Source organism: Chanodichthys erythropterus, chromosome 23 (assembly GCF_024489055.1).
Source record: "Chanodichthys erythropterus isolate Z2021 chromosome 23, ASM2448905v1, whole genome shotgun sequence".
In the NCBI taxonomy this organism is placed as follows: Eukaryota; Metazoa; Chordata; class Actinopteri; order Cypriniformes; family Xenocyprididae; genus Chanodichthys; species Chanodichthys erythropterus.
The window spans coordinates 12,150,268-12,171,211 of NC_090243.1; the positions used below are offsets into that span (position 1 = coordinate 12,150,268).

The window sequence follows — 20,944 nt, forward strand, 5'->3', positions numbered from 1 at the left end:
TTTTGTGCAAACTTTTCTGGACGTTGAATGATGGTTATTACATTGCTTTCTATGGGAGATTAAAAACTTCTCGGATTTCATCAAAAATATCTTATCTTGTGTTCCAAAGATGAGCGAAGGTCTTACGGGTGTGGAACGACATGAGGGTGAGTAATAAATGACAGAAAATGAATTTAAAATCAACTTTAGGTTAGTTGTCGCTGCTTTTCATTAGTTACCCCAAATACTGCATCCTGCTGATGTACACCCAATAAGGTGATTCAAAAACTCAAATTATGTTTTTGTATATATATATATATATATTTGTATACAGACAAAGAAATCTAGAACCTGCCAGAAGAGGTGCAGGGGAAAAAAAGCCCTCAAGTGGTTAAATCAACAAAAGCCTTCTGTATAGCGAGGAAAACATGTCCCTGTCATAAAGCACAGGAAAGATTCCAGAAGTGCGTGTTACAAGTCTTGGAAGTAACCCAGTCATTCTGGCTGGAAGACTCCATCTCCTGCTTGGAGATGAGGTCAGTGAAATCAGTCTGCGTGTACAAGTGTGAAGACATTTAGACACTGAAATATGATATTCACACTGCACACTGAAGAATTCTGATTGTTAATCTGTTTATTACCAGGATTGTTCTCTTAATCAGAACTAAAAGCTGTTTGAATAAATGTTTATTCATTTTAGTGCATTTCATCCCCAAAGTCATTAATTACTCACCCTTATGTTGTCCAAAACTGTAAGAACTTTGTTAATCTTCAGAACACAAATTAAGATATTTTTGATGAAATCTGTGAGCTTTCTGGCCTCAGATAGACTGCAACACAAGTACCACTTTCAAGGCCCAGAAAGGTAGTAAAAAAAAGAATAACAACTTTATTCAACAATTTCTCGAACCCAGAAGCGCTGCACTGTGTTTACTATGTTTTTTTGCGCGCAGAAAGTATTCTTGTGGATTATCATAATATTAAGGCTGAACCACTGTAGTCACATGGACTATTTTAACAATGTCTTTACTACTTTCTGGGTCTTGAAAGTTTTAATTGTGTTGGTCTATCGAAGGCCAAACAATATCAAAAATATCTTAATTTGTGTTCCGAAGATGAAAGAAGGTCTTACAAGTTTAGAACGACATGAGGGTGAGTAATAAATGACTAATTTAATTTCATCATACCTCAATAAATGCCTTTTGATTTTAAATAGAAGTTTTTTTGGCACATGAAACCTAAAAGCAAATAAAAAGTATTTAAGATTGAAAGTGCCATTTGACACTAAACTCAAATTCATGTTTTTCTTTTAAACTTTGGACACTTTTATGTCCCAGGGTTGATTTTTTTTTTTCTTTTCTTTTTTTTTTGAAAGATTTCATTTTTTTTTTTTAAGGTCAAATTAAGTTCTAAAGCTTTCATTTCTATTAGGTTTTATCAAATGTAGCTTATGTGTACTTGGTAACCAAGGAGACAGTGTCAGTCAAGAACTTGTTAAAAGAAAATATAAATTTTAATTGTGAAAAGTAATTTTATTTTGTCTGTTTTGGTAGCCCTTAACCCGTTTCCCATGTTTATGTACTGGCATGTGGCAAAACTGAACATACAGCGCCATCTTATGGACGTTCAACACAAACAATCATAGTTCATTGTCTTCACATGAGCAGGAAGTTACCATATTGAACTTGTGCGATGTAAATTAGTTTTGTGGCTAAGTAGGCTAAATTTACTTCAATACCAGAAAGTGAAAGTCTTCGTTTTTACACCACACAAACCCATACAGACTTCCTGCATACGCATAAGTGTACTTAACACACAGTCACAGTAGGCCTATGCAAAAAGAATATCAGATAATTAAGAGTTTTAGTTTTGATATTGACCTATTGCTTCCAGCGATATTCTGCCATGTGACTATGGGAGCTAGAAGGCATCAGAATCGAAAGAAAATAATAATAATAATAATAATAATAATAATAAGAAAAAAAAAAATATCGGTTTATCATGAGGTAGCCTACCAAAAAAGTTGTTGCTCATAGTTTAAGTGTACTTGTTTTTGGTGGTTGTTGTTATAGATCAAAGAATATCCGGATCAATAGACAATGCCAAGATGGTGGATTTAGTATGGAAACAAATGGAAAGTATTCATTCTACACACCTGCAGACATAAAGAACACTTTATTAAGTAAGTTCTTTGTCGAATACTCTGGAATTATGATGCTGTCCATGTCTTACACAACACAAATATATACACAGACTCCTGACAAATACAGATGTGTACCTTCACAAACATTCAGATAAAAGTCTAACAATAAAACAAATTACCGCAAAACCAAACATGCCATGAGACTCAATGCCATTATTTGTCCTCTAGTGCTCTCTAGTGTCCATAAAGAGCACAGCTTTTGAAATTAAATTCATAACTGATGGTGGGTCTGATGGTATGTAATGTAACAGTGCGGACACGTGATTCTGAACGAACAGCTTTAGCAGGCCTAAGTTTCCCCTGACTTGATTACATCGGTAGGTGTGCAGAACATGCAGAACCGGTTGTTTGGTCGGTTGTGTTGAATGGAGAAGTAATAAGCTCTTTTGTTCTTAAGGAGTTTTGAAGCTAAAACAAAATAGGAGAAGGAAATTCAATCTTTTGTGGGACGCCACTGGCACACTTCTGACGAGGAAAACAAGGCAAATATGATTTAAGGGGCTAAATATACATACTGCTGCTATATTCCTTCCACTGTGAATGTATTTTCGTCTTTTGCTCTTTTATATATAAAAAAGTGCTTATTAAAAAAATAAATAAATAAATAAAGCACATTTTGCGTTTAAAAGTTTGGTTTCAGTAAGAAGTATCTTATGCTCACCAAGGCTGCATTATTGATAAAACATAAAAATGACAGTTAAAGGGTTAGTTCACCCAAAAATGAAAATAATGTCATTTATTACTCATCCCCATGTCGCTCTACACCCCTAAGACCTTCGTTCATCTTCGGAACACAAATTAAGATATTGTTGATGAAATCCGATGGCTCAGTGAGGCCTCCATTGAGAGCAAAGCCACCTCGAGATCCATAAAGGTAGTAAAAACATATTTGAAACAGTTCATGTGAGTTCAGTGGTTCTGTCTTAATATTATAAAGCGACGAGAATACTTTTTGTGCAGCAAAAAAAAAAAACGACTTTTCAACAATATCTCGTGATGGCCGATTTCAAAACACTGCTTCAGAGCTTTACGAATCGAATCAATGATTCGGATCTCCTATCAAACAGCTAAACTGCTGAAATCACGTGACTTTGGCGCTCGCATCCGCTGATTCGATTCATAAAGCTCTGAAGCAGTGTTTTGAAATCGTCCATCACAAGATGGACATTATTTAGGGTTTTTTTAGCGCACAAAAAGTATTCTCGTTGCTTTATAATAGAACCACTGAACTCACATGAACTGTTTTAAATATGTTTTTATTATACCTTTATGGATCTTGAGATTTACAATGGCATTGCTCTCAATAGAGACCTCACTGAGCCATCAGATTTCATCAACAATATCTTAATTTGTGTTCTGAAGATGAACAAAGGTCTTACAGGTGTAGAACGACATGAGGGTGAGTAATAAATGACAGAATTTTCATTTTTGGGTGAACTAACCCTTTAAACAGTAAGATTATTAAATATTATTACAATTTAAAATAGCTTTCTTATTTAAATATAGGTTGGTAAAGCTATTTTCATTTATTTTCATTACTCCAGTCTTCAGTGTCACATGATCCTTCAGAAATCATTCTAATATGCTGATTTGTGGCTCAAGAAACATTTCTTATCAATGAAAACAGTTGTGCTGCTTATTTTTGTGGAGACTATTCTTAAGGATTTTTATGATGATGTTCAAAAGAATTGCATTTATTTGAAATAGTATATTTTATATATATATATATATATATATATATATATATATATATATATATATATATATATATATATATATATATAAAATTTTAAGTCTTTACTGTCACTTTTGATCAATTTAATACAGCCTTGCTGAATAAAAGTAGGCCTAATTTCCATTAAAAAAGTCTTACTTACCCTAAACTTTTGAATTTCATATATTCAGCATTGTCATTACCTGACATGTTAAATGTACAACATTCAATTTTAAACCATTTTAAGTAAAAATAAATATTAAAAAAATGAAACGAAGTATGTGAAGACAAATATATTACATCCATGCTGTATTTCTAACAATAGTGTATGATTAATAATGTAACAAATGAGGAAGCTCTGAGTAAATAAGCAGATACTCTATTGTTAGTCAAAACAAAAACATCTTCAAACTGTATAATGAAGGAGGTGCTTTATTAGAGACATCAATCATGTGACACAAAAACATGTCAGACATTTACCTACATATACTGAAATACACAAATAATTCCTTTACCTGATAAACATATGCGCTACCACTGTCACTGTCATTTTTATAATATCCATTCCTGAGATCATACAGTAGTTTTGTGTCAAGATTTGGCAATTTTATATTGGGCATCAAGTGGAGACCCAACACATACCTGCAATAATATAATGATATATCCTTTTAAAAGATAAGATTGTATACTACTATTCTAAATTCTTAATTACTTTATTTGTTATATTGTACTAACATTTTGCCTTTCACTTAGTCCACTATACTGCCTGCCCTTTAATGGACTTATGCAAGAAAGAAGTGATGAAACTGTGACAGCAGCAATCAGAACAAGTTGTCCATGTTGGTCTTTTGTTTCCCACACGGCACAAAAGCCAATCCCACCGGTCACACAAAGAACAATATAAACAACAGTGAGGTAAGTGGCCGTCCCTGAGCATCTGCTGGGCTGGATCACTGTGGTAACAGCAGTGCAGTGTCATCAGCATCTCAGTGCAGAGGTGAGAGAGGAAGCTCTCAGAGGAACTGATGAGGATTTCAGCTCCACCCTCAGGGGAAGAGAAACTGTGACTGGTTCGGCCCCAGAGGAAAAAAAGAGCTCATTGAAGTGATTTTGGCCTGGTTGGATCTAATAAGAAATTTCGCTTGGAGAGACAAAGAAATGAGTGGTATTCATATTCTCAAACTTAAAAACAAATAGATATTGTAACATGACTGACGATTCTGTTATTAATTACTCACCCTCATGCCGTTCCACAACCGTAAGACCTTCATTCATCTTCCGAACACAAATTAAGATATTTTTGATATAATCTGATGGCTCCATTGACAGCAAGATAACACTTTCAATGCCCAGAAAGCTACTAAAGTCATATTTAAAACAGTTCATGTGACTACAGTGGTTCAACCTTAATGTTATGAAGCGATAAGAATACTTTTTGTGCGCCAAAAAAACAAAATAGCGACTTTATACAACAATCAAAACACAGCTTCATGAAGCTTTACGAATCTTTTGTTTCAAATCAGTGTTTCAGAGCGTGAAAGTCACGTGATTTCAGTAAACGAGGCTTCGTTACATCATAAGAGTTTCAAAAATTCAATGGTTCACGTGACTTTGGCAGTTTGATACACGTTCCGAACCACTGATTCGAAACAAAAGATTCATAAAGTTTCATGAAGCAGTGGTTTGAAATCGCCCATCACTAGATATTGTTGAATAAAGTCATTATTTTGTTTTTTTGGCGCACAAAAAGTATTCTCGTCGCTTCATAATAATATGGTTGAAACACTGTAGTTACATGAACTGTTTTAAATACATCTTTAGTAGCTTTCTGGGCATCTGAAAGTGTTAATTATCTTGCTGTCAATGCAGGCCTCACTGAGCCATCGGATTTTATCAAAAATTATCTTATTTTTTGTTTGGAAGATGAACAAAGGTCTTATGGGTGTGAAATGATATGAGAGTGAGTAATTAATGACAGAATTCTATTTTTTGAGTGAACTAACTCTTTAATGAAAATTAATTTTTCATGACTCTTGCTTGAATTTCTCTTGAGGGTGTCTCTGAAATCTGTTGAGTCAGGCAAAAAGTGACAAAATTGTCTTCCACAGGAAATGTGCAAGTCATAACATGGTTGACACAGACACACACACCCTTCAAAAGATAATTAACACTTGGGAGAGCTGCTGATTAACTCAAACAGAAACACGTTTGTTTTTAAGACACTGAGCGGAAACCTGTGACTGTTCCAACACTTTCACACAGAGTTGTTGGGTTTCCTGAGATTAAAGTGTTTTAAGGGAAACATTGAAGAGCATTCAGGTTGTAAACTGAATGTCATTAAAAGGATATAATGTTAATATTCCAGAATTAGTAATATTTCAGAATTAAAATGTTTTGCTACTGTACATAAGAGCACATTGTTATCCACACAAAGACATACGAAAGAGGATTAGGGCCAAGCAATAATAAAAAAATAAAACCATCTCGAGATTAAAGTTGTTAAATTTCGAGAAAAAACTTGTTAAATTTCGAGAAAAAAGTCTAAATAAAATGTTGAATAAACTTGTTAAATTACGAGAAAAAAGTTGAGATAAAATGTTGAGAATAAAGTCATTAAATTATGAGAAAAAAAGTCATTAAATTACTAGAACAAATTCATTAAATTATGAGAAAAATGTCGTTAAATTACGAGAAAAAGGTCAAGATAAAATGTTGAGAATAAACTCGTTAAATTACGAGAAAAACTCGAGATAAAATGTTGAGAATAAAGTCATTAAATTACGAGAAAAAAGTTGTTAAATTACTAGAACATATTCGTTAAATTATGAGGAAAATGTCGTTAAATTACGAGAAAAAGGTCGGGATAAAATGTTGAGAATAAACATTAAATTATGAGAAAAAAGTCGTTAAATTACTAGAACAAATTTGTGAAATTATGAGAAAAATGTCGTTAAATTACGAGAAAAAGGTCAAGATAAAATGTTGAGAATAAACTCGTTAAATTACGAGAAAAACTCGATAAAATGTTGAGAATAAAGTCATTAAATTACGAGAAAAAAGTCGTTAAATTACTAGAACAAATTCGTTAAATTATGAGGAAAATGACGTTAAATTACGAGAAAAAGGTCGAGATAAAATGTTGAGAATAGACTCATTAAATTATGAGAAAAAAGTCGTTAAATTACTAGAACAAATTCGTGAAATTATGAGGAAAATGTCGTTAAATTACGAGAAAAAGGTTGAGATAAAATGTTGAGAATAAATTGATTAAATTATGAGAAAAAAGTCGTTAAATTACGAGAACAAATTCGTTAAATTATGAATTTGTTCTCATAATTTAACAACTTTTTTCTCGTAATTTAACGGCTTTTTTCTCGTAATTTAATGAGTTTATTCTCAACATTTTATTTAGACTTTGCATTGATTATAAGGTGATTCGTATATGAAAAAAACATAGTATACAGTCTATTTATTTTAAACATTCCAAAAAAAAAAAAATGCTATACAAAAAAATAAAAAAAGCACAACTGTTTTCAATGTTGAAAAATGTTTCGTTTACAGCAAATCAGCATATTAGGTTGATTTCTGTCCTTTAAAGCTACTGTGCTCTTTAGAGAAAAGAAAAAAGACCACGACATTAAAGTATAAAAGGACTCAACACGACAGTGTCATTAAAAATGGGAAATATCTTTTTTATTGGTACCTTTAAAGATCCAGGTGTCATGAATAACAGAAATACTCACAGTAATGATCATATTGGAAAACAAACTCGCAAACTCAAGACACCTCAAATTAGCTTGCTCTCTCTCTCTCTCTCTCTCTCTCACACACACACACACACACACACACACACACACACACACACACACACACACACACACACACACACACACACACACACACACACACACACACACACACAATATATATATATACACACTTGTACACTATGCATACACACACTCAAAGCAATGGTCACATTTTCCTCACCAATCTCTTGGTTTCACCAATCAGGATTGTTCTCCATATCCTGATTGATACATACAGACAGAACATAAGATCCATTTCTTCACTCTTTTTCCATTAGCATTTTTACATGGATCTTCAATAGCAGTCTATTTATTTTGAGTTTCAGCTGGAAGGAAGTGCGAAGATGGGAGTTAAGGAGTTTCCGAAGACACAGAGCCAAACGAAAACTATCTGTGAGGGATGTCAAGCCTCAACACGTTCAGTGCAAGTTCAATTAACATGTTTTACATGTGCGTGAACTCAACAATTAACAAGGGCAAGTGATGATGTGAATCCTGATTGGAAAAGGTTCACTTGGTTCATTTAAAGTGTGTGATTCACAATGCAAAATGTGGGCATACTGCACTGGATTATGGGTAAAAGGATCACAGCAAATGTGAAAAAAACACGCATACAGTGCATACTGTATAAATTAGCACATGCTTAAACAAAAAAACAAAACAGTGCATGATGGCGTAATTGTTTTTTTAGGTATCAGAAATGACTGAACTGCAGTTGGATACATCTGACTGTCAGGAATGGCTTTTCAACACAATCTCAAGGGCTTATGGGAATCTGTTCAACACTCAAAATGGGGGAAAAATGATAAAACACTCATGGAAAAAGGGACTCTTCTGTGTTATATATATTAAGATCTATAAAATCATACTCACTCACAACACCTGTTAGTAATTCTCCACCTCTTGACTGGCTCCATCCATTTCACACCAAGTTTAAAAAAAAAAGGCAATCTAAGATTTACACATATTTTATATTTATGTATATAAAAAACAAACAATCTTTTAACAATCAATAGATTTTTAGATATTCATGTGAACCAGGTATTGAAATACCTATGCGTTCATTTCAGTCACTCTTTCTCTGAAACACTGCAGCACTGAGGTCAAGAAAAAATGGTTTGTGGCACAAACAAAAAAAATTGATAATTTAATATTAATGTTATGCCAGAACTTTTGTTTAAAAAAGGCCTTTGAGATGCTGCACTAAGCGAAATGCTCCAAGAAACATTTCTAGAACGTTTTCTGTTCCTGTATTCCTGACCAAAGAATGGAACATTGAACTCTCCAGCCTGGGAACGGGTATTACACTCGGGTCCGTTTATTCCCCCTCTCCTCGTTACTGTGTCTCTTTTTCTGTCTCTCTGGAGAGGGGTGGGCGGTTACCATCCATTAATGATGTGGTTCATGTAGTCCTCGGTTGGCAGACGTGCCACACCCTCTCCCCCGACTCCATCCTCTCGGAACGGGCTGTGGAAAGACGCCTGTCCTCTCAGTAGTCTCTGCTCCCGCCGGTCCAACATGTGCTTATACTGGTAGCGCTGCTGAAACAGGTCTTTGGCGTAGTCATACAGCTTCATATCCAGATCATTGAGCTCCTCGATGCGCTGTATCGTGTCGTTATCCAGGTCCACGCCAGCCGCCCGCGTGCTGTTGTACTGCATGAACGGCCGGATGAACTTAAGGTGGAAGGTGCGCTCGAACAAGTACTGCGTCTTCCGCTGGAACTCCGTCAGGCCATAGAAAGCCATGTCTCGAAGGTTTTTCTTGGCCGATTCGAGTAGGAGCTGTGAGCGCCTCTTCTCGGGGACCGTTGAGAGGTTGTAGCAGCCCACCAGGCTAAGGTCGGCCAGCATGCGCACTTGGCGGTTATTGGCTAGGTTGTAGGGGCAGTCCATGAACTGCTGCAAAGTGCACCCTGACCAGTCTGTGCCCTCGTAGCAGGGCGGCAACTCTTCGGGTGTAGGGGTCCGTCCGTCGCACATGTGCAGGGACGTCTTCCACGTGGCCCCGCGCTGGACGTGCCTCCATTCACTAAGATAGCGGGAAACAGGGTCCCTCAGTAGAGTGATGTAGTAGAACTTCCTGCAGAAAACAGGACGAGAACTCCATTAGTCACAAATCAAACCAATAATATACAAGTTTATGATTATATTTATATTTAAAATGTCCCCCCCCTGTAGTAGTCAATCATTTCATACTCATCTTTGATCAGTAAAATGCCATATTTAAAAAAAAAATCCTGTGAAAAATATTTCTTTATGCCTTAAAATAGCTTGAATGTGACTCTACACCCTTGCTTCATTTAGTATACGTGGATCTATGAATATGCTAATTAGCCCCGCCTCCAGTCACTCACGCCAGCTCAGAGATCCACTCGGTCAACTTACTGAGGAAAACACTGCACAATGGTGTCGCTTTTGACAACGTCGGACACATAACGATAATAATATGATTAGCTTTTTGCTATCAAAAAGCTGCTAATAATGTGTTGCTAATGTTACACAAACCATGTTTCCGTTTTCCATCTGTGTCTGCCTTCTAAATATCAGTAGTAGTTTGTGACGTCACAAACACCAGCAATTTTAAACCGCGTTTTTTTAAATGTCTTTAGATCACTGCAGTTTTAAACAGAAAATACTTAGCAATGGTGTCGACTTATGAATTTGTACATGGTTTGTCTTAAAGCATATTAAAAACACCAAAAACACATATAAACAACATTAAAAACTTGATTTTATATGCATTCCCTTGGAACTGAATGACCTTGACATTGCTAGTGCCATGCTTTACTGTTTAAGCTACAAGAATATGCTAATATCATCAACAAAAACATGCACAGAAGAACAAAAGAAAATGATCACACAATGCAACCTGTATTCTGCCGTATTATATTTATCCTACAATTAATACTTTGTTTTAGAAGACAGGATGTAACAGGTGTAAACCATGACTCAATAAATGCCTTTGCTCAGAGTCTTCCCAGCATGCCCTGGGGCACCAATGTCTAAATCCTTTCCCACCACTTTACATCCTGCCTGCTTAGATTCTCTTGTGATTGATGGACCTTGAATCATCACTGTAGATGAAAAAAAAAAAGGACTAGGAACATTACTGGTCTGAACGTTATCAAGGAAACTTGTGGATGACGATATATGGCATATTTACAATATATGTGGTGTGGCATTATGTATTAAAACAAGTATGTAATTTAAAATTCAATATAATTATATAAATCATCGTAATATTATAATACAAGCTTTACAGATTACTATTTTGTGCCTACTAAATAAATAAATGTAAGTAGCAAAATGGCAGAGCTGGTAAGTTTCAATTCATTTCAGTGAATGTTAATGAATTGATTCAAAACACATATTCATTGATTGTTTTATGTTATCACTGAAACTTTCTCCATACACACTACAAAATCATGTATGCCCATGCACACTCCCTATTCAACAAAAGATTAAAAAATCCTTATACCCATACATCTGCAAACATCTTTAACCATCATTATATGGAGCTGAACTAAGTGCAAAAACAGGCATGGCGTAGAGTCTTTTAGTGAAAGGCCGTTTTGAAGTTAGAACAGTCAGATAACGATGGTGATGAAACCACCTCAAGAAAAGACCGGAGTTCTTACACTGCTTACAAGCACACTATAGGGACCTTTCCTGAAAAACATCCAAAAATATTTTACCAGAGCGTTCTGCCACTCTAAGAATGCTACAGGGACACAGGCCACAGGGAAAAACAAGTTTCGGCGGAACCATGCAAAGGATTTGTGGAGTGGGTGGAAGACCAAGCACTGCCAACAACCTCGCAGGTGGTTTTCAACAGATTAATCTCAACCAAACTGACGACGGAGAGATTTAGCTCTCAGTTACTGATTCAACACCCCCCTGTCACCACCCACTCCAGCTGTGCTTCACCCTACATTACCTCTTCACACCCCTGTGACCAAATGTGCCAAGGTAACGGATTCCACCCAAAGTGCCCGAGAGCTGGTTACACATTCGGAAACAGCATGAAATCTCTGATTAGACAAGAACAGAGGGCAATGCTGAAATTCATTGCTGGTGACCCAAATGGCACTTAAAGGTATCACTGGGTGCTGAGATATACTGAGCAATCATCTTGCCTCTGGCCAAGAGGCAGCAATCCAGCCAACACTGTGCACTCAAATGCTCTTAGACTGTGCATGCAGTGCCCTTACTGAGCACATGGTGGCAGTGTGCATGTATTAACCCGGCCCTAACATAAAGCATAGAATGGTTCTGCACACTTCAATACCTTCCCTGTCAAAGCAAGTAGACACAAACATGCAAGATCCTTGTTAAAAAGGACTGTCTGACTTCTTCAGACTTTTGTTGATCTTTTTCTCTTTTCTCCTAAATCAGTAGAATCATTTGTTTGACTCTATGTATTTTCAGGATCTTCAAATCTCTTTTTTGCTCATTCCCTTTCTTTCTCACTATTTGGTGACAAAGCAGCATGCTTATAATCATTAGCGAGCCTGAGAGACATCCGAGATCCCGCTGCAGTGCCAAGGCTTCCTGTTTTAATAACTCTCATGTTTCCACAGCGATTAAACTCTGGGCCCCATCAACACACACGGCAGATCCAAATCCCAGCCAATAACTGGCTGCCTGCTCTGTGCAAGGCCAGTCAATACTAATAACACACAGTGAAACAGCCACATTATTAATGAGAATGGATCCAGCACTGAGACTTGGGGCACCTCACAAAGTAACCGAGGGTCATACTATGAAGCTTGGACTGTTGCAGTGTGCAGACTCATAAATTAAGCTATTGAACACAAGTCTCTTTTATAAAAGTGTTTCATAATTGAATTAAGACCAAGCTGAGGCCAGCTCGGGTGGATTTCGGCATGTGTGTGCTTGTGTGCAAGGCTGCTCTGGCAAAGTCAACAGGAAGTGTAGTAATCTGGTGGCTGTTGTTTTAAGTATTTGTTTAATCCTCTTGTACTACAAAACCTCAATGTCAGCAAGAGTATGAATGTGTTAAACTGACTGGTGGGTTGCCTAAATGACTAGCTGACTAATCCTAAGATCCTGTAAAATTACAGATCCGACCTTGATTGGATGAGTTTTCTTTCTTTCAAACAATGTTTCTTGCAACTTGACATGGCAGCTCAGAAAAACACTGTTTAGGGATGCAGTGTTATAAAGAAAAACTAAATCAAAAATTCTTTAAATGAAATACAAAACATAACCTTTGAAAAACTAGATAAACTTGAATACATTTTCATGTATACGAAGCAAATTACAATGGGACTATTGTGACCCATACCTAAACTAGAGTCAACTTGTCAACTACAGTAACAAAAACCCGGTACCGAGAATGAAACCACTCCCTAAAGTGTGATAGTTGAAGATCCGTGATTTACTAATCTGATAACAACGTGATTTACTAAAGTCTGAGGTGGTTCATTCCAAAAATCATCTCAATCCACGCTTTCCATCACTGTTCAATCAAACACACTTAACAAAAACATTAAAACAATCCAAGCCTTCATTAAAAATCCCATTATTGAGGTTACAACCCTGCTCTCTCCCACTGAGACATGGGAAAGGAAACGTGGCTCTTGAGAGAGACGGAATGAACAGCCTGCTGGAGAGTCTGGAGTCCAAGGTCAGAGCTGAAGACAGAGCATGCTGGAAGACTCCTCCTCGGGCTGACAGCTCACAGTGGAGCCGTCACAACCCTCCGTCTGACACGACTCCACATGCAAATCAGCCTCTCAAATATATGATGACTGCACAAAGACCAGTCACCCATTCTGACAGACCCGACACAAAACAGCTGTGGGGGCACTTTTTCCTCTTTCAGACACACACACAGCGGAAGTGGCAAAAAATAGAGACTTCTAGTCGTTGGTTTGGATCAGTGTGTTAACCCTGATGATGTTTGTTGGGGCCAAGAGGTTTTTGTTCTTCCACATACACACCCAGAAAGCCATTCATCTCTATGTGTTGGCTTCTTAGGATGTTTCACTCCCAGTGCTCCCTCCCAATGGTGCATTTAAACTAGAGAAGTGAAGCATTGCTGCATTATTGATGCAGTACCTACGCTGACTCTTGCCACAGGGTTCCCTCACCTCGCCAGAGCCTCCAACCTCTACCGATTTAACATGCTAGTACCTCTGAAAACCATCTCAAGATGACACGATGCATTTTAAACTGGTTTAATTTCATCTGTGTGTGTGCGGTCTCTTTGTTCGCTGCTTCTGAGTGCAGACTGGGAAATGGAAGTTTCTTATTTTTTTGTCAGCAAAAAGCACCAGACTGTGCAAAATGACTCTAGTCTGTCATCCTGGAGATGGTCCACTTGAAAATCCATTTCTCTGTAAGAGCTGAGAAAGAATTGGACAAAGAAAAGCAATGACAATTCAGTGTGGACACTTGTGTTCACACAAAACTCTGTCTCACACACAACTGAACATTACCTCTTTTTTTGACCACACAAGGATGATTACACACTGACATATCAATGACACCAGGATGGTTATTTTTAAGATTACAAGCATTTGATCCTTCAAATTTTGATGCAAGGCTCCACAACACAGTTCGTTTTGAACTGGCCCACCATAGGAGTAGTTATATGATTACACCTTTCACAGATGATGCAATTCTACTGACATGTTCTTCAGGGGTTGGTGGGCCTTGTTGTTTCACATTGAGAAACAAAATTGCTTTCCAGAACCATCATCCTCTCTGTTCCTCTGTGGGAAACCTCCACATGATCCGCTGAGACCATCACAACTGTTAAGAAACGGTTTAGGACAACAACTTAAAGGGTTAGTTCACCCAAAAATGAAAATAATGTCATTTATTACTCACCCTCATGTCGTTCTACACCCGTAAGACCTTCGTTCATCTTCAGAACACAAATTAAGATATAGTTGATGACATCCAATGGCTCAGTGAGGCCTCCATTGAGAGCAAAGCCACTGAAACTCTCAAGATCCATAAAGGTACTAAAAACATATTTGAAACAGTTCATGCGAGTTCGGTGGTTCTATCTTAATATTATAAAGCAACAAGAATACTTTTTGTGTGGCAAAAAAACAAAAAAAACGAGTTTTCAACAATAGTGATGAGCCGATTTCACAACACTGCTTCAGAGCTTTACGAATCGGATCCGTGGATCGGAGTGCCAAAATCACGTGATTTCAGCAGTTTAGCCATTTGATAGGAGATCCGAATCACTAATTTGAAACAAAAGATTCATAAAGCTCAGAAGCTTAATGAAGCAGTGTTTTGAAATCGGCCCATATAGATAAGGTTGAAAAGTTTTTTTTTTTGTTTTTTTTTTGGCGCACAAAAAGCATTCTTGTCGCTTTATAATATTAAGAACCACTGAACTCACATGAACTGTTTCAAATATGTTTTTAGTACCTTTATGGATCTTGAGAGTTTCAATGGCTTTGCTCTCAATAGAGGCCTCACTGAGCCATCGGATTTCATCAACAATATATTAATTTCTGTTCCGAATGTTGAACGAAACCTTTAACTATAACCATAAAATTGTACTTTTTTTAAATAGCAAAGTAATTCATATATATATATATAAATCTTGATGCATAAAAAGTGAATTCTGGGTTACTACATTGAGTATTTATTTTACTAATACACATAAATTATATGGGAGTGAGAATTTTCAGCCATTGCTCCATTCTGGCTTCTAAAATTATTCAGTGATCAATGTTCAAAACAGTTATGCTGCTTAATATTTTTGTGGAAACCATGCTACTTTTTTCAGGATTCTTTGATGAATAGAAAGTTCAAAAGGGCATTTAGAATTTTTTTGTAACAATATAAAAAACTTCAGTCACTTTTGATCAATCTATCTAGCTTAAAAAAAAAAAAAAAGTATTAATTTCTTAAAAAAAAAACTTACAAACACAAGACTTCTGAACAGTAGTGCACATAATGCAACGCTCATGCTAACATTAAGCAGGCTAAAATATGCAATGAAGTCGGTAGAATTTCACATTCATTTCACATAACACTACGTTTTACACATTTAAAATATAATCAAATTCCATGAAAAGCCAGACATCTGATAAATGATGCTTTACACAATCCTTCGAAACAAGAAAACAAGCTATTTTCACTCTGATCTGTGAATATATCTTACTTCTGGTTCCCATCTTGTTTGTGTATAACCAGAGAAGGAAAGAAGATCTCCCTAAGTTTTGAAATCTGCCTGGAGCTCAGAGGTGAGCAGTAGGTGGAAATTTCACCCTTAACAGCATCAAAACTGTTAAATTACGGGTAGGGTGGTGGATTTCAGCTAGATTTCTCTGACCATCAAAGGCACAACAACTGCTTTTACCAGGATGAATGTAAATTCCACCTTATTCCTGGCACTCGCTGTCGCACGCTAGCTGTAACAGCTGAGGGAGCGTGACTAACAAGAGAGCGGCGATTCTTTCGTCTTGGGATGTGGGAGGAAGAGACACAGATAAAGATGGCGGTGTGTGCATGAGAGAGGAAGAAAGGAGAAAAAGGATGATGAATGCCACAAATAAATGAGGAACTGCAAGAGGAACGACACATAAAATGGAGAACGTCTTGGAAATGTGGTAAATAAGTCAGTAAGGATGTGTCGACCCCCTGCAGGTTCTACCTGGGGTCTCGTAAAGCAGCTATCTTAAACCCGCACAGGTGTTCCTCTTCAGAGCAGGTGATAAATTACATGTTGAGATGCTAGCAGGCGGAAAGTCTCCTGGCAGTTTTAAGATCTGCCAAATGTGCAAGGACAGATCAAGCACTAAACCAACACACTGAAGGAACCCTGCCTGACCTCTTGGGTGTCATTAAAAAGCTGTCATGATGTGAATTGTGACTGGTATCATGGGGCATTAGTGGTCTGAAGATTATTTGAGCAGTGTGGAAGCAGAGCTATGATTTCATCTGAAATAAGGAGCAGGAACATCTGTTTTCTCACACTCCAAAATGAGCATCACATGCTCAGTTTTGACCAAACATATGCAGAGTAATTTAAAAAGCCATGTATTAAGGAAAACATACTGAACATTGCAGTTGAACTCTAGATAAAAAAAGAGAGTTCTGGGTGGAGAGACAGACAGCAGCGACACAGCTGATAAAGATGGAGCAGAGGCTTTAATAAAGCTAGAGTTTATTGTTGCATGCAGTTCTTCATGTTTATGTATGACTGAAGATTCAGGAGGGACTAAGGCAAGACGGGAGACTAGAGAGGGAATAATGCAGGATTTCATAAATCCTTCTCATAATATGATGCCCTCCTGAGAGAATCTAGGATGACCTGGCCTTTAACCTCCGACCCTGAATATTTACTCCTCACTGATGTGCTATGGGAATGGTAAAGAAATGCTTTTTTTCCAAGTTTTCAATGACAATTTTTGAGTGATAACAAAAACAAAAGTAGAACCAAAAAGCAAAGGAAAACAAAACAATACAATAAAAAAGCCTGCCAGTCTTTAAAGGGGACCTATAATGCCCCTTTTACAAGATGTCTCTGGTGTCCCCAGAATGTGCCTGTGAAGTTTCAGCTCAAAATACCCCACAGCTCATTTATTATAGCTTGTCAAATTTGCCCCTATTTAGGTGTGAGCAAAAACATGCTGTTTTTGTGTGTCCCTTTAAATGCAAATGAGCTGCTGCTCCACGCCCCCTTTCAAGAAGAGGGCGGAGCTTTAACAGTTCACACTTTGGTTGCTCAACAACAACAAAGCTGGAGAATCTCACGCAGCCAAAATGTCGATTGTCAGTAACGGTATTCAGCCTTACATTGTTCAAACTGGTGTCAGACACTGATGGAAAGACTCAGGAAGAAGTTACAACTTTTAAGGCCCCGATATACTTCAAACGAAATCAAAGAACGTATTGATGTGATGTCATTTCGAACAAAATCAGGCCAAATGAAGTTCGTTTTGGAAGTTCAAAATGGCTTGCCAAAGCGAACTTTCAGGAAAAGTTTGCTCCAGCTGCAAAACACCTTCTTACTACCATTGGTCAGTGACGATAACGTAATAGGAGGAGTTCGCCGAGGCTCCGCCTTCTGCCTTCTGTTCGACTCATGTTTGAGTTTGTTGAGGTAAGATCTCCGCAGGTGAAAACATGAACACACTGGATAGCTGCTTTATAGTACAAAATGAAGTTGTGCGTTTGATAAAATGACAGTTTTTCATGTTTGATACTGTAAAACTGCATGATTTTAAGCAATGTATTGAATAAAGTGCTATATAAATAAACGTGACTGGAGTGCTAATTTGCAGAGCTTGTGCTAACATACCCATGTTGTTATGATCAGACGCTTTTCTTATGCTTTCTATAAAAATGCTTGCTGTTTTCTTATTTTTGTTGTGTTTATTTCATTACTGAGAATGTGTACAGCACATATTTACATATTCATCTAACCGTGGCTCTCATCAGTGTGGGCGGCGTCAGATGTTCGTATATCGCAGCTCACGCATTTCGAACTTTGTTTTAGCCCTAAACGAAGAACGAAAAAGAACTTTGTTTGAAGTATATCGGGGCCTTTAGATGTTTCTGAATGGTTAGTGGATAAATGTATGTAGTTGCTGTGGAGTTGATTCAACTCATCGACTAGCATGTGCCGTCATGTTAATCTTTTGTGCAAATCCAGCATTGAATTGACCCTCGTTTGTGAAGCAGTCCGGTGTAAAAATGACAGTATGGCAACAACACTCTACTGCAACGACTCTTCCTCTTCTTCTAAAGCAGCCCAACATGGCCGCACCCAATTTGTTGCGTGTTCTCAGGGGCAGGGTTTATGTAAATGTTGTGGTTAGTGATGTCACCAACCTAGGAAGAAGCTCATTGTAGTCCCTTCCAGCCGTTTATTGTAGTTCTTAAAAAGCAATTTCTGTAAAAGAAAATATCTCCCTTTGCATTAAACTTTGAGCGTCGTAACTTTGCAGATGTTGTTTATGCTCTAACAGCAACATTACACACTAACTAAAATTAAAAAAGTGAAATCATAATCAAGGACCCCTTTAAGAAAGCAGGTGGCCAATAAAAATATATAAATGTTACATTTTTTATATGCAACATACTAATACAACGATGATTACTACTCCTACCACTATTACTACTACTAATGATGATATATAATAATTAATAAATTAATATTATTATTATGTAATAAATGTAATATTTATATTTTTGTGAATAACATTTTATTAGGTTTTTATTTAAAACAACAGAATTACATCAAATAATTTCTGAGACCAAAATCAGATATGCCCTTGAAAAAAAAACAAAATAGTAGCGTGTGAGAAAGACCAGCACCCACGTAAGACTCTAAAAGCACAATAAAAGAGCTCTCCACCAGGAACTTCTATGGTTCTGATCCAATTAGAAGCAGGAATGTGAGCAATGTTTATAGCGAAGAGACCCCCTAACAGCCTGAGGGAGAGATCCCTCCGTTTCACCTTCACTGACTTCTCACGGACACACAATTCCAATTCTGTTGCAATTCCAACATAACCCATTCCAACACAACCCACGATTCCTATAGAACTGCTTGGAATAAGATGGAAACACAATGTCTTTGATCCTGGGTATTTAATATATACAGTCCAGACTAAAATTCAATTATTTTCATGTTATGTTTAACAAACTAATCTTATTTCTTTTTTTTCAGTATTTTTTTTTTTAGAACAAAGGTGTCTGTTTTAGTGTTGGATTCCTGGGTTAACAAGGTTACAGTTTAAACAGTGAGTATCTCTGGAAGATGAGAACGGAATGTGTTTAACCCCAGGCATGTTTAGACCACTAGTCTTACCAGACAGACAAAGAGATCTTACAGAAAGAGAGAGTGAGAGACAGAGAGGCTTGGAAGTGAAAGACACAAGACCTTTGTTCTAGACCATTTCTCTGAAATAATCCCTCTCACTTTCAGCTTGAGCGTGCTTTTATTGCATGATACATCAAGTTCAATTTGTGCAGACAAAATGTCTTTAAAAATGTGACATAAAATATAAATAATAACAAAAATGTATTCCCTGATAATTTACTCACCCCCATGTCATCCAAGATGTTGATGTATTTCATAAAAATTATGTTTTTTTGAGGAAAACATTCTAGGATTTTTTTCCATATAGTGGACTTCAACAGGGTTCAATGGGCTGAAGGTCTAAATTGCAGTTTCAGTGCAGCTTCAAAGGGCTCTAAAGGATCCCAGTCGAGGAATAAGGGTCTTGTCTAGTGAAACGGGTCATTTTTTATAAAAAATAAAAATTGTATACTTTATAACTACAAATGCTCGCCTTGCACTAGCTCTGCGATGCGCCATGCATAAAGTAATCACCTTGGAAAGTAATGTAGGCAGAGGTATCGCAGTAGGGCGAAAAACTCATTTTCTCCTCCAACTTCAAAATCATCCAACATCGTTGTTTTACTTAGTCTTTGCACGTTCGCTTTGTAAATACTTGATTGGTACTTCCGCCTACATCACGCATGACCTTTCCAACATGATTATGTAATGTGTGGCGCATCGCAGAGCTAGTGCAAGACAAGCATTTGTGGTTAAAAAAAAGAGTGTATAATTTTTTAATTTTTTAAAGAAAATGATCAATTGTTTCGCTACATAAGACCCTTATTCCTCGTCTGGGATCATGTAGAGTCATTTGAAGCTGCATTGAAACTGCAATTTGAACCTTCAACCCATTGGTCCCTGCTGAAGTCCACTATATGGAGAAAAATCCTGGAATGTTTTCCTCAAAAACCTTAATTTCTTTTCAACAGAAGAAAGAAAGACAAACATCTTGGATGACATGGGGGGTGAGTAAATTATCAAGAAATTTTAATTCTTAAGTGAACTATTCCTTTAAAGACAAATATTATATTGATAAAACACTTACAAAATGAAAAAAGTAAAATATAAAGACAAATATCATATTAATAAAAGTAAAATAAGTATGGGTTGATAAGTAAAAATTATAAATAAAAGGAAAAAATACAAAAAGAGTTTCAAGAGACAAAAACATTATTTTATAATACTATGAAATAATAAGAAAGCATTTCTAAATATGGTTAAAGGTTCTGATGCTGACAGGTAAAGACAGACCCTCTCTCTCTCTCTTCTCAAATCACCCCAGCTGAAGCGTTCTTTCTGCAGTCTCATTCTAATCTTCCCAGCTGAACTGTTTTTGAGCTCCTGTCTTTGGTGTCTCTAACCAACCCCTGCCTACATCCTATTGGCCTT

General features: G+C 36.8%; 1 protein-coding gene across 1 annotated transcript in view; it reads right to left on the reverse strand.

The window, feature by feature from the left end:
• Positions 1-7,574: 7,574 nt before the first annotated feature.
• The window catches only part of hs6st1b (heparan sulfate 6-O-sulfotransferase 1b), a 68,572-nt gene continuing 55,202 nt past the window's right edge, over positions 7,575-20,944 (reverse strand). The window contains exon 2 of the mRNA XM_067377840.1: positions 7,575-9,787. Coding sequence (XP_067233941.1) covers positions 9,085-9,787 — 703 coding nt within the window. The 3' untranslated portion in view covers positions 7,575-9,084. The remainder of the gene's footprint in view (positions 9,788-20,944) is intronic.